The sequence below is a fragment of the Microplitis demolitor genome, chromosome 10 (genome assembly GCF_026212275.2).
Source record: "Microplitis demolitor isolate Queensland-Clemson2020A chromosome 10, iyMicDemo2.1a, whole genome shotgun sequence".
Lineage (NCBI taxonomy): Eukaryota > Metazoa > Arthropoda > Insecta > Hymenoptera > Braconidae > Microplitis > Microplitis demolitor.
In genome coordinates this window covers 11,378,303-11,393,616 of record NC_068554.1, presented here as the reverse complement: position 1 = coordinate 11,393,616, position 15,314 = coordinate 11,378,303, and the positions used below count along the sequence as shown (strand labels likewise).

Genomic DNA, 15,314 nt, shown 5'->3' with positions numbered 1-15,314 from the left:
AAAGGCTGAGAAAAATTTCTTTTTTCGATTCTAGATTGTTTATTTAAATTTGAATTAAAATAATAAAAACATATTTATAATGAATAAGCTTTTTTATTGACCATCAACTACTCCACTTTTAATTTAGAAAAAATAAATGGAATTTTTTTTATCTTTCTCTAAGCTTTTACAGCAGCTTTTTGCTGACCGATTTGAAACATCTGTTGTAATTTATCAAGACTTTCACGTTGACGTTCTTGTTTGGTGTCTAAATCATTGATCAATGTATCTACTCGTTTTCTAAAAAAAAAAAAAAATTAATTACAAAAGTACTTGACTAAGGGGAAAAAATTTTTTTAAAGATATGAAATAATTGATTGATAAATATGATCTATAATTTACTACTTTGAATGATTATCCTTATCAAAAATTGAATAAAGAATCTAATATTTATTTATCATATTGAGCTTAAAAATTGTGTCAGCTGACAGACAGCCAAATAGAGCCGAGGACAAACAAACAAAAAAAAAGCGAATTTAATGAATTTTTATATAATTCAAAATTTTTATAATTAGATATCGAATACGAGTTGATAGAATTATTAATAAAATTATTAAATGTCAGTCAGAAAAAGTGATAAAAATGTTTAATCTATTTTTCATCATTTTCATGAAACAATAATAAAATTATTATAACTTATCAAGTTATATCATATCAATTTATTGAAAATTTATTAAGATGGTGAATACAATAAAGTATTCTAGAATTTAATGATTAATAATAAAAATTAAAAACTAACATTTGATTTGACATTTACGTATTAATGTTAATATCCATCAAGCTAGCAAGTTTTCTAAGCCAAAAATCATTAATAATTTAATGAACAATATCTAACAATTCTATTATTTACATGAAAATTAATTAGCATTAGTAAACAATTTGATGACAAAGAAAAAGGCTATTGAATAAGTGTGGATGCTAGGTTTCTCAAAATCAATTATACCTGAGAGAATGTACAGTTTTATTTTAAACATTCGACTGATATTCGTATCTAAATAAATTTTCTCATAACTTTTATTGCCGAATTTTTTCAATTCATTAACTAAAATATTTAATGAATAAATTTCATTGATTAATTTACTACTCATTTCAAATGTTTCAACATACATCTGAAGAAATGAAGTCATAACTTTTTATAAATATTTTAAGTATTTGAAAATGAGTCTTACTCAAATGACATGTTTGGAATCTTACAAAAATCGTATAAATACATTTAGGACACTATTTAATTCGAAGAAAGCATACTGGAAGAATTTTAAAAACACAGTACTAAAAAAAACGCTGACCTATCGTTTTAAAAGGCCAAAACTAGCTAGCTGCATATATTGAGTTTAGAGTACTTTTGAATGTTCGACGCGTTAGAATAACTATTTTATAGTGAACATTGTACAGATTATGAATATTTATGTATTTTCTAAGTTGGCTTTTCACTGCCCGATAATTCATATGAACTTAATCATTAGTCCATAAGTCCAGGCAATCAATGATCCATATTTACGTTGTAATTATTCTTTATGAGAGCTGGATAAATTTGATCAAAAACAACATCGAAATATTGTGTTATTATTATACATCATATTGTTTTAGGCAAAATTTCGAATGGACAATTAATAATGGATACCATTCAACATTACCCGAAATGAGAAAGTAATTTCTAACTCTAGTACAAAAAATATTCTAGATTTCGAACTGATTAAAAAATGAAACTTAAACATTTTTAACGAAGACAGTGGAAAAAAATAGCATTTAAGTTAAGAAACTCCTAGTACAATTTCATGTGGATGATAATGAATTTAAATTTATTCTTTTTTATATTTCAAATTTGGAGAACCTATTATGTAAGTCCAAAATATTCTTGTGTGAAATTACATTTCCATTTTTCTAGATATGTTATATATATATATATTTTATATATATATATATATATATATATATATATATATATATATATATATATATATATATATATATATATATATATATATTAGGCTGATTCAAAAAAATGGACTATTTTTTTTTTCGATATCCCCAGTGAAATATACTCAGAGAGACAAGAAAAAACGCCTGTAAAAATCAGAGCTCTTAATATTGATATTTAGAGGTCGCGCATCGCAAATTTCTATTTTCCGTTTAAATAACATGGGAAAATTTATTTTTTAAGCTTGGGAATTTTGTAGCTCACGGTGGGACCAATACTTTTAAATATTCATGATTTATTCTTATGGGAAATTTGACGCTCTATAAGAAAGGTCTCTTGTCATTTTTTGATATTTTTATTTCTTCAGAAGTTATTCGAAGTTAAAGTTAGATTGACGATAAATTTTTACATTTTTTAAATTTTTTTGACGCAACCATCAAATTTACAGGAAAATTTTATTCGACATTTTTTGTAGAGCATTTTATTTTCTATAACTTATCTTATAGAAAATTTTCGGTATTTCTCACAAGTCGTAAGTTATTTGCAATTAACTGAAAATTTTAATATAATTTATTTTAAGCGACAAAATTTGGATTTTTTAAGAAGATTTCCAGTTAATAGCAAATAACTTACGACTTGTGAGAAATATCGAAAATTTTCTCGAAGATAAGTTGTAGGAAATAAAATGCTCTACAAAAAATGTCCTATAAAATTTTCCGATAAAGTTGATGATTGCTTCAAAAAATTTATCGTCAGTCTAACTTTAACTTTGAATAACTTTTGAAGAAATAAAAATATCAAAAAATGACAAGAGACCTTTCTTATAGAGCGTCAAATTTCCCATAAGAATAAATCTTGAACATTTAAAAGTATTGGTCCCACCGTGAGCTACAAAATTCCCAAGCTTAAAAAATAAATTTTCCCATATTATTTTTTTGAATCAGCCTAATATATATATATATATATATATATATATATATATATATATATATATATATATTGCACATTTCTTCCATTAAAATTACAAGTATCAACTTCTTCTGAGCTAATCGAAAGAAGCTGATTTAAGACCACTGCAAATGAGCAAATTGAAAATTATCAATTTCATCTTTTGCAATGAAAAAAGCCTTGTTTCTGTTTGCCGTCTAAAAAATTAGTATTTTTTTACAATTATCTTCATTTAGATGAGATTTTAATAATAATTCTATATAAACGATCAAAAATTAAATAAAAGTTATGTGACCAGTATATTTTGAAATGAAGTAGTAACTTCATTTATTTTGCAAATCAAATATACATTAAAAAGTTAAACAACTTTTTCGACCATTGTGATTTCAATTGAAATTTTTTACTTATTTAATAATTCGTTGACAATGTAATTGAGATTATTGAGCGAGTTAATTGTCTTGTAGCAAATAATTCAATCATGATTGAATAAAAATTAATTATATGAAAATCCATCACCTTAATAAATATAGACTTACAATTCATTGGTAATAAATTCGATACGTTTATTAACATTTTGTTTAGCTTCATCCAAATCTTGTTTTATCAATACTGGACCAATCAGTTTAAATACTTCATTGCTGGATTTCAATAAGTATAATTCATCTTTTACAGCTGTTGTTTCATTCAGTTGGCCATCAAGTTGTTGACGATTTATGAGTGCTTTGTGATAATCTAATTGAAAAATCAGGAAATTTCAAATACAAAATTTGAATGAAAACTTTTAAGAAATAAATCATTTTTATATTTTTGTTAATAAATTAATATTTGAAGATTTAGTTATTGGTTTTATTTCTTTTTTGTGTTTTTTTTATTTTTTTATTTTTTTATTTACTTGGATTTTGTATATTTACGAGAAAAAAAAATATCTAAAGGAATGTAGGTTACCTCGTTGAATTTGTTTATAAACCTCTACTTCAGTTTGTAATTTTTTTTGCAAATCCTCCATTTTATTAAAGATTTTTTCTACTGAATAAACTTATTTCTTTTTTAATATTATGAAATTATTTATAAATTGATTTTCTAATAAGAGTTAAATTATTACTATTTAAGTAAAAATAGTATAAATCAAACAAATTAAGTTACAACAACTCGACGAATTTTAGTCAAAAATAGCCGGGATGTTCTTTTATTGTTCCTGATTAGCCTCTTCAGAGAGCTGCAAATTGACAGAAAACTATTGCTGAAATTTTCTCTAATAGTCACTTAAAATTGAAATTGACAGTAATGTGATGATTGAAATTACTGAAATTTGCTGCCCAAATTTGCCGATTGTTTGACAGCAAAAGTTGGAAAGAAAAATTGCCGTTCATTTTTCCTGAATTTAGAGGTAGCTTTGGTTACTAGAAAAAAAAAAACCCTAATAAAAGTTTCCTTGAATTTTTCATCAACTTCGGGCTTTTCCGGTTTTAATGACAATTTGTATACAACTTTTAAAGTGAACTTGCATTCTAATTCGGGTAGTAAATTTACGTCAAATTGTATAGCAAGTTGTATACAAATTGTCGTCAAAAACGAAAAATCCCAATGTTGGCACATGTTATGTCATGGGAGGTTACTCTAGGATCGGAGCTAACGCTACCTCCTGGACAGTGGGCAGTTCATTGTCACGCGGGACCAATTTTGAATTTGAAAACAGTGGATAAATTTATTGCTTACTACGATGATGATGATTATGATTATTATTTAATGAAATAATTAAGTTATGGATAAGGATAGATGTAATTGATAAAATAAGTTTTATCTGAAGACTGAGTTTTATTATAAAGTATGGATGAAACTTGATCAATAACAACAGTTGTATTCGTCAAAAGTTCTCGGAGAGATGTGAAGTTACATCAGACGGCAGAGAGATGTCTGACCTCCACTCTTCAACTTCTCCCCACTACTCCCATGTTCACACTCATGCTCATACAATATACATATATATATATATTAGTTCTTTACCAAATAGACTTATACTTTTATAGTTTCTACTAATACAAATTTGAGATATAAGCTTATACATTTACGTTCTTTACTTTATCCATTCTACGTCTTCTTATTACTTATATTATTTCTATTCTATTTTCATGTATATGATACAATCTCTCAGTTAAATATTCTAGACTATCAGAGGTGTGTTCTTCTATAATTATTCTATATGTAGTTATTTTATACAGTTGACATTATCGATTATCGTGAAACATCATTATAATTATTCTAATGCTATATTTCAATATTTCTATTAATTCATTTATTATACGAATCACTCTATGTTTAATATAGAACTATATATTAACAATAATAGTTAAGTTCTTGTGATATGGATTCCATTTATAAATAACATTTATTTATTATATATTTCCTTTTCTTATTTGTTTATAGAGTATGCATTTGTTTATAACCATATTTACTGTTAACTATAGAACAAGGGCCTATTCATGATTTTTATGTGTGTGTTTTGTTTAGGCTTTAAGTATCGGGTGACAGGAAACGTTCCAAGACCACTCAAACCGTATTTATATTTCTCTGAATATAAAATAAAGATTTGCTTATCTATTTGTTCAATTTTTATAATCTAAATATATAATTTAATAAGTATGTGCCACAATGATTTATTATCTAAATTATTGACCAAATGTTGATAAAACGCAATGAGTATTAATATATAAATTTCAAATGGAGTTTAAATGGGCGCCTATTTATGTATCTCAAGTTCACTAATCAATTAACAGGTGGAGGCACCTGAGGACATAACGCACATTTGACAAAAAATTCAAGTAAACTTTTGTATGGTAAACTTTTGCTAAGCAAATTGTGCTATTAGGGATTATTATAGGCTATGTTCCGATATACACTGTGACCACTAAGGTGTGCCCTCCGACATGCATTAAGAGCGCTGAATAGTACTCGCAGTACACCCAGATAAGTAGAGTTTCAGCGCAATTTTTGAGCTGAAACTTTTGTCGTCTCAGTGACGTACGGTACACATAAATAATTTCAATGTCAACTTTTGAGCTCTCTTTGACGTCAAATTTCACGTAAATTTGACGTCAAAGAGAGCCCAACCAGAGAGATGTTTTTTACTTTTTGATTGTTGAATTTACTTTGTTGAATAGTTGCTAGATGTCACAAGCTGACTTTTCTTCAATATGTATCAAACGGTAAAATCGAATCTAAACAATTTAGGTCAATTTGAGCTACTTTTGCAGTGAAATCTTGCCACTCAATTTTTGATGTCTCGAGTACGTCAAATAGCGGCTTTAATCTGACGTCAAATTTACGCGCGATTTGACTGTTGGATGAGCTCAACTGGCTATCAGGGTGTCGACATTTTGACGGTAAAAAAATACTTAACAATTTTTCAAGTCAAATTAACAGAACATTGACATAAAATTTGCCTGAAAATTAACGACACCTTTTTTTAGTCAACTTTTCAAGTGAATTTGCATTCTAATTCGAGTAGTAAATTTACGTCAAATTCAATAGGGATTGAGAAAGTTAACCTTTATGCCATCTGCCGAAAAATATTACAAGCAAAGTGATGTAAATAGTATTAGTTTAGCATTACCAGTGTCTGTAATTATTCATTTATTTTTTAAATAAAATAAATTTTCGAGATGTCTTCATCAAAAGTATTGTGTTGTATTCGCGGCTGTTCAAATATGCCGTATAAAAATGATACACAGGTGAAATTTTATCGTTTCAAAAATACTTACGATTATTGTAACACTGTAAGCATTGGAAACACTGGTTTGGGTGACAATTGTGCAGGTTATAACCGATTGCTTACTTGAATCTTCGGTTTCTATTACATTTAGAATATGACCAGATTCAAATATTTGTCCTTTTCCATTGTTTTGAACTCTAACTCGATAATTTTTAATCGGTAAAAACCTAAATTTTATTATTTTTTACTTTTTTTATAAAAAACCAGCCCTCTCCAACTCTCCATCTAACCATGCACAAAAATTGTGACCACTATTGACCCTTGCCACCACGTGGCGCTAGTGTTTCTTTATCGCTGGCAATATGGGTTAAAGAAAATACGCGGTTTCCAAGTTAGGTTTGAAAATGTATATCGTACCGGCTATACCATATTTAGCTATGAATTTTTTGAACTATAATATTAAATATCTTAACAACAATGAGTTTGAAAGGATTGGTATTACTTGTTAATATTACAATGCTCATAATCTTTTGTATCAGTTTATTTTCTGATAATTTTATACTATTTATTTAATAATTTTTTTTTATTAAAATTATTTAATACAACTTTTTATTTACAAAATAATAATATTATATGAGGAATAAAATATTTATATATTTATGCTTAAATTAAAATTTATATCGATAAATAACACATAAATTAAAATACAATCTTAATAAATATCACAAAAATGCAAATCATTTTATCCATAATCACAGCTTTTTTGAAAAAAAAATCGAAACAAATTGCAAATTTAAATTTTGAATTCGGTTGTTCTTATGTAGAATAAAATTTTGAAATTTTTTTCTTTTCTTGATTTTTTTTATGCTGGAAATATTAATCGCAGTTGCAGTTTTTTGCATTCTCAGTCGAATATAATTAAATATAATAGAAGTAAGTATATCAACAGCGTGATCTTTACATGGAAAATTTAATACATTTTTGTCAATTATTTCATGTAAAATATTTTCCCAAATGAAATCACAACTATTTGATTTTTGAGAAATTTCTTCAAATACGAATTCGATTTTTTTAATCAGATTATAAAAACCTGAATTCGGATGCTGAAACAAATTTTTCTCTGGATTATTCAAAGCAACAATTGCATCTGATACAAAAGCTGTTGACTCCAAATTCCGAGTAGCATCGTGACATTTAACGCACTTTACATTTTTTAAAATTCGATTAGAAATTTCTTCCGTCGAATAGTAAAGGACACATTCAGCTATCTTATCATATAATTTGTTCCTTGTTGTTTTCATTAGGCGAGGTGTATCAGAGAAAACATAAACCTTTTGATCAGCGCTAAGATGCTTAAAATGTGTTTTTAAATTGTTTTTTCGTGCGCTGATTCTCATCCCACTCCAAAATTTACGATTTGGAGTAGCACCATCAGTAACTATTTCCAAAACTCTGGCGCCAGATCTTTCAATTATTATTAAAGCTTTTATAATCAGCTTTGCCAAAACAATGCCAGAAGTAGGGCCATGTGAAGCAAAGACAGCTATTGGTTGTGTAAATGAACCAGTCAATGATTGGAACATAAACACTAAACCATGATGCGCTTTTTCTGTTAACGTCTTTTTATCGTCTATATCATCTTCTCCAAAGTCAGGAAGTCCGACGAAATTAAAGCGTTTTGAATCAACAGCTATGCTTTCACGAATCCCCATTTCATCAATAAGTAATAATCCATCTTTATCTGGATTATTTTCTATATATTTCGAAAAAACTTCAAAAAAAGTCTCATCAAATCCACATGATATTGGAATCTTAGATAATTGCCTAAAGAAATTAAATAAATCAATGAAATATTAATATTAATAGACATACTATATAATATTTTAGTATACAACTAGAATATATAACATTTTTATATATAATTAATCATTGATAATCACTTTCTGATAGTGCTCGGACATGGAAGTGGTAAAATGTTATTGTCTTGTATGAATCTAAATGTTGTTGGAGATTTCATGTGTAGTAACATGCACAACATCATCTAGTCTTCCGAATAACGATAACCGTTACGAAATTAACATTTTGAAACGTTGATTATCTCTCGAATGGCGTTTTGTTGTTGTTCAGGAATTTTCTCAGCATTTTCAGTTAAAACATTATTTAATACATCGGTATTCATCTTTGTCATTTTTTTATAACATGTAGCTATCGAAGTTTTTAATTTTTTATTTGACTTTTGAAGGGAATTATTTTGCTTTTTAATTCTGGAATAATTAATTATAATTGTTCTGTAATTTTATTAAATGTCTTTTGATTTCGAGCTTCTCAATATTTAATCTTATTCTACTTTTGATACCTGTATTACTTACAGATTGTCTTTGTTTTTACGTTCTAACACTTTTTTTACAGATTTACAGTCTTTACACTGTCCAATTTTATTAATTAATACACACTTTTTATGCCTAGTTATTTTAAAAATGTCAGTGTATGTAAACAAACTGTGATCTAAATTTTGTAAGTCATTATTTAATTTAACACCGTTACATACTTGTAATAAATGAAAACTAAAAATATTATTTTCAAGATCTGCTAAACTTTTAACTTTTTCACTATATTGTTCTCTTAAATTTATAGGTGATTCATTGACTTTAAATCGTACTTCTAGACTCTCAGTTATAATAACTTTTTCGAATAAGTTATTGTTGCACTAGTCTTTTCTTCAAAATATGTATGGCTGAAAGCAATCATAAGTTTTCCATTAACATCATATTTTTTACGTTTCCATGAAAGTGGTAATTGTAGTGTTTCATTTGAAATTATATCCTCGAAAGTCAATACACTGTCGTTTTCACTTGTTTCCGTTACATTGATTGCACCAGTTGGTAAGAAATTTAGTTGGAGTTGATTATTTATATCTTCATGTGTTTCTTCTTGATTTTTTTTTTTTTTTATATTTATCATAAAGCTCATTCCACCAGAATTGAGAAGGAGTAACGTTCGGCGCTAACTAAGGTTTCTTATACGGCAACTAAAGTACAAAAAAAACAGAAAGTTTAGTTTAATTATAATTAAACTTATAGTGTGGTATATACACTTTATATATTCAAAAATGATTGACAAAATTCCTGCAGGAATAAAATATTCGTAGCCATAGCAGATTATTCCTACAGAAGTAATATGACTATAAAAAGATAAAAAATATACTTACCACTCCTAGAATAGTACCATTTTTATCAATTAATTAATGTAACGGGACGGTTAGGTCCACCTCCGTTTGACGGGAGGCCGATTCCTCGCCCAATAGGGCATACTCGCGCTGCGCAAATCGCCTATCTTCCACCGTAATATTATAAAAGCGAAATGTGAGCATAAGCTCACATTAGCTTACCCATTAGGCATGCAGTGCATGTGGGTGCCTCACCAACAACCACCACGAGACCGTCCTCACATGGACCCAAACACTCCTCCCATCTCAGGAAATAGAGAGACTCTGGTCGAAGTGGGACTTGGCTTGGGTCCCCCATGGTACCAATTCCATGTATTGGTGGACATGCTGCAGAATAAGTGTTGAGCCACAGCTTGCACTCATTTACCCCAAAAAGGGTTTCTTCCACATTATACTCACTCGGGTTTCTGACAGCAGTTAAATAAACTTGCCCTCGATTATTATTACCCAGTGATTATCACTATATGCTAGTGATAGTATTTTGTATGAGCTAGTTTCCCTTAGAATTTTTAGACAGTCTGAAGAGTTGGTATCACTCGCGCAGAGGTACCTATTGGCTTCCTGCAACCACGGAGTTGCCGCATGTTACGGGTGCAAGACATGCGGGCACCGCTAACGGTTGGAGTACTGGTCCCAGAACCCACGAAGAGGGTGGTACTTGCTAGTTTGGCGCCCCCTAGAGGGCGCCAAAACCACTTCTGGGTATCATCTTTATCAATTAATTAATTAATGTAACGGAACCTAAGTTCACCTCCGCCGACCGGAAGCCGAGGCCTCGCCCTTTTGGGCATACTCGCGCTGCGTAAATCCCCTATCTTCTACCATAATATTATTAAAGCGAAACATTGAGCAAGCTCAATATTGGCGGATGTTATAACCCTTAGGATCGGAGATCCTTTGCGTGTGGGTGCCGAACCAACAGCCACTACGAGTCCTACCTCAAACGGGCCCATGCACTCCTACCGTCTCAGGAAATAAAGAGACTTTTTTGGTCGAAGTGGGGCTTGGAATGGGCCCCCCATAGTACCAATTTCATGTATTGGTCGACATACCACAATTGGTCAAGAGGGGACGTGGTTTCTTCCCCTGCCTTCCTAAGAAGACACCCAGTTTGTTTCACATTCATTCATCCATACTTCAACACATTCACACACACACCTAACTTCGGACTGACACCCGGGATGTACAGAGTCTTCACAAATCGTGAGCTCCGCACATCCATGCCCAGAAGCTCCGACAACAACTGAGTGGATGCCAGTTGAACCGCGATCTAATAGTCTTCTCCTCCTTCCTCTCGGTGCTGATCATCTTTATCAGTAAGAATTTTTTCATGCCGAATTTCATCTTTCGAAAAATGTTTATCACAAACTTTTTGTCCACACTTTACTTCAACTTTTCGACGCGGATTGCAACTTGCCAGTTCTTTCTTAAGTCCAGATCTTTGGGAACACCAAATAAATGTCTTTTTTCTTTACAACTTTTATACCCCGATTGACATCCAGAAACTATACAACTGGACATTTTAAATAAAATATTTTTAATTACAAATAAAAAAAAACTATTAGCAATTTATGCACAGGATTTAATATCACAATTTCGTGAATAAAAAATCTAATACTTAGCAGCGAAACCTAAATTACAAACTCCTGTAGATGTTCATTCGAGGACAGTATGACCACGACGGATGGGATGACTGATTGAAACGTTTCCAAATGCACTTTGACGAAGTTAAGTCAACTCACTTTGATAGTAATGAGCCTAAAAGTGGGAGTAGCAGTAATATTTATGATCCTTGCTTTATCTATTTTATATTTCACCTTCGACATTCGGTCGAGACGAAATTTTATTATAAGTAAAATAGTATAAAATTTAACAATGGACAGTTTGAAGAGAGTTAAAAGTCACAGGATTTATTTTCAGTAGATATGACCATAAAAGACAGAAATCAAACTCTTTAATTGTTATTTTTTGAATTGTGTAAAGTTTTAAATAGTTTATTCTTTTATTCTTAAATAGAGAAGAGAATGTTACTAAATAATAACTCTAAACGTAACGTCGTTTTAATTACCCATTACAAAAAAAAAAAAAAATGATTACCTATCAATGTCAGGGATCGAACCCTGAGTAGCAAAATAAAAGTCTGAACTTTTCTCCAAACACTACTCACAAGAATATTATAAGATAAAGTTTTAAGTCCTCTGAAAGTCATAGAAATGAAAATTTTCATTTGTTAAATCTCGAGTAGCTGAGATTGCTTGGACAGCGTTTGAAAAGTTTGAGAGTGTCGTTTAACTTGGTGAACTCACCCTGCTTAAAAAATTCGATAGATTCTTATAGCTGTATGTATAAGGCCCTATACTTAACTATAGCACTTCTTATAGAACTCATTCATTCTTATAAAATTTCTATAGGAATGTATGAGGATCTATTGGATTCTATGAGATTTTCTAAATAGGGCAGGTAAACGAATTCAGGTATAAAACCATTGTTATTTAACACTTCAAGTACTGTAGATACCGTGGATACTGTAAGTGAAATAAATATGATAAACTACCACCTGGTCACGTTTGATTTACATTCTAAAATTTTTCATAATTTTCGATACACGGAAAAAAAATTCGACGAAAAATTCCAATATTACTATCGTAATCCTGGACTATACTTTTATTATCTGTAACTTTCAAATATATGATACGAAAATTTACAGTTTCTAAAAGATTTTTTACTATTCACTATCGTAATTTCATTAAGAGTTTGTCGTATGAAATTCAATAAGAAATATTACAATCTTACTATCGTAAATAGTAAAAGAATAGAAAATAAGATTTAATTATAATATTTATTCCTTTATTCTTCCTCTTAATTTACAGCGCTGCCTCTATGTTTTTACAATACAAGCCACAAAAATTACGATAGTTGGATTGTAAATTTTCTGAAATGGTATCCCTCGCGGTTTTGAATCACCATGATTCCACGGTGGTTACACAGTGTACCCACCGTGATTCCACGTACACCGCGTAATCACCGTGGATACACCGTGGAATCTTGGTGAACACACCGTGGAATCACGGTGAGTACACTGTGTAATCATCGTGGAAACACCGTGTAACCACCGTGTATACACGGTGATAAAATGGCACAAACCCACCCTGTAACCACTCTGGATCCACCATGATTCCACCGTGTTTCCACTCCCAGGGTGTTTCCAGGCTGATTCAAAACCGCGAGGGATAGTATAAGCCATCTAAAGCGTTTACGTATGAAAAACTCGTATAATTTACTCTATAGTATCTGATTTTTTCTATCTCGTAGTAGTATTAAATATAAAACAAAATTTACGATAGTCTATTGTAAAAATTATGATTTAAATTTTATAGTCCACCGTTACGATACCATATAATGAAAATTACGATAGTTAAATCGTAAAAAATCCGGGAATTTTTTTTCCGTGTAGTTTATTTAAAAATGATAAATTAATAATTGTAGTTTTTAAATAATGTAAGATTAGAAAATTTTACTATCATATTCGAGGGAAAAGAGGGAAAAGTAGGCATAATGAGTCTCTCAAGATAATTACAAATTTTATTTCTCAAACAATTTTAGTTGGCCTGTCTGCGCTTCGCTTTGTTAATTTGAAAACTTGAATCGTTCGAGATTTATGATCAGATGTAGAATTTAATCATAAATCTTGAACGAATTGGAATAGATTCGTCTGTAATAGTGTAAACTCAGTATTATAAATTATTATGACAAATAATATTTTGTACTTGATGGGCGTTGAAAAAGTAAATTTTATGAATTTCGTAAAAGTAACATTGCTTTTGATACAAAAATTCGTAGTAGAATAAATTTACAGTGATATTTTACGATATTGTTGACAAGATTCTAGTTATATGTTTCAAATTACCATAATTTATTATAGCACTGAAAAATACCATATTCATCATGACAATGAGACTATGCTAAAAGTCTTACACAAATGAATTTTTCGAACTTATTTATGGGTTTGAGTATATTTCTAGAATTTTTATTAAACACCGAGAGAAAAACATTATAAATTCAAGAAAACTCCTTTATTAAAAGAAACGATTTAAAACGATTAGAAAAAATAAATTTTTTAAACTTTTGAATACTTTGTATACTTCGTCATCGACCTTCTTGTGGGCATTAAACATTACAAATTGTTTCGAATCGTTTCTTTTAATGAGGGCTTGTTTACTTATAATTTATATTGCTAAAAACAAAAAATTTTTACCACACTGAAGTATAAAATATCATATTTCATTAACTATTGCTTCAATTCAATTATAAATTATCACGGGCAATGCATTTTTATTAACAAATAAGAAAATTTTTCCTTGGCTCTATCCAAAAAAATAAATATATGTACTTCAATTAAGAATATTATTTTTAGAAACGAACATATTTTTCTTTCACCGAAGTATATAGTACGGATGGTTTAATTTTTATTGTAATTAATATTTTGTAGGCAATGTCTTGGAAACTTTTAGCGTATTCAAATTGGTTTTTAACTGTTTTCAATAACCGTAAAAATGATTACATTTTTAAGAACTTATTAGAGAATGAAAGTATACAGATAATTATATTTATAAATAATTTTCCAAAAGCCATAATCATAAGGTTTTAAAATTAAGACTTGATTTTTTTGAATTAAGTAAATTAATGAATGAAAAAAATATAGATATGCATTAAATGGGCAATTATTTAAAAATATTTTGCAACCGATTTTTCTTAAGCTAAAAGCGTTTTGAAAATACCCGTTTTTCAGAAAAATTTTTGTCCTATGTGAGGTGCGTCGCATTATTCCGAATCGCCAAAATGCCGAATGAAACTCTTACCATCAGAAAATGTGGTAAAGAATTGTTTGTTTATAGAATATGCATTTGTTTATAACCATATTTACTGTTAACTATAGAACAAGGGCCTATTCATGATTTTTATGTGTGTGTTATGTTTAGGTTTTAAGTATCGGGTGACAGGCAACGTTCCAAGACCACTCAAACCGTATTTATATTCCTCTGAATATAAAATAAAGATTTACTTATCCATTTATTCAATTTTTATAATCTAAATATGTAATTTAAAAAGTATGTGCCACGACGATTTATTATCTAAATTATTCACCAAATATTGATAAGACGCAATAATTATATATATATATATGTATATATATATATATATATATATATTTTTCAAATGGAGTTTAAATCCGCGCCTATTTATGTATCTCAAGTTCATTAATTAATTAACAGGTAAAGGTACCTGAGGACATAAAAAAGTTGATGGTAGGGATTTCCAACGGTAGAGTTTATTCATAATTGCAACTTTGGTGGTGTTTTTTTCTGGTAGTAATTACATCATAGTCAGCCCTCTCCGACTTCCCCACTTTTTGAGATACCCCTCGCGGTTTTGGAAATACCGAAATAATACCGAAATTATACAGTATAAATACT

At 29.3% G+C, this 15,314-nt stretch overlaps 2 protein-coding genes across 2 annotated transcripts in view; one reads left to right on the top strand and one right to left on the bottom strand.

Moving 5' to 3' along the window:
- Nucleotides 1-71: 71 nt before the first annotated feature.
- On the bottom strand, nucleotides 72-4,197 carry LOC103576082 (prefoldin subunit 6). Its single transcript, XM_053742612.1, has 3 exons — nucleotides 3,851-4,197; nucleotides 3,442-3,637; nucleotides 72-279 (listed from the first exon to the last, which is right to left on the bottom strand). The coding sequence occupies exons 1-3, from the start codon at nucleotides 3,909-3,911 to the stop codon at nucleotides 159-161; spliced, it is 378 nt and encodes a 125-aa protein (XP_053598587.1). The 5' UTR covers nucleotides 3,912-4,197; the 3' UTR covers nucleotides 72-158.
- Nucleotides 4,198-6,509: 2,312 nt separating this feature from the next.
- The window catches only part of LOC103579133 (peroxidase-like), a 67,017-nt gene continuing 58,212 nt past the window's right edge, over nucleotides 6,510-15,314 (top strand). The window contains exon 1 of the mRNA XM_053742603.1: nucleotides 6,510-6,633. Coding sequence (XP_053598578.1) covers nucleotides 6,623-6,633 — 11 coding nt within the window. The 5' untranslated portion in view covers nucleotides 6,510-6,622. The remainder of the gene's footprint in view (nucleotides 6,634-15,314) is intronic.

Bases quoted from the DNA above. Each gene is read 5' to 3' on its own strand.
- LOC103576082 (XM_053742612.1), bottom strand. From the start codon at position 3,911: ATGGAGGATTTGCAAAAAAAATTACAAACTGAAGTAGAGGTTTATAAA. The intron at 3,638-3,850 runs GTAACCTACATT...TTTTTCAATTAG, and splicing joins TTATAAACAAATTCAACGAG to ATTATCACAAAGCACTCATA. The intron at 280-3,441 runs GTAAGTCTATAT...TTTTTTTTTTAG, and splicing joins GAATTTATTACCAATGAATT to AAAACGAGTAGATACATTGA.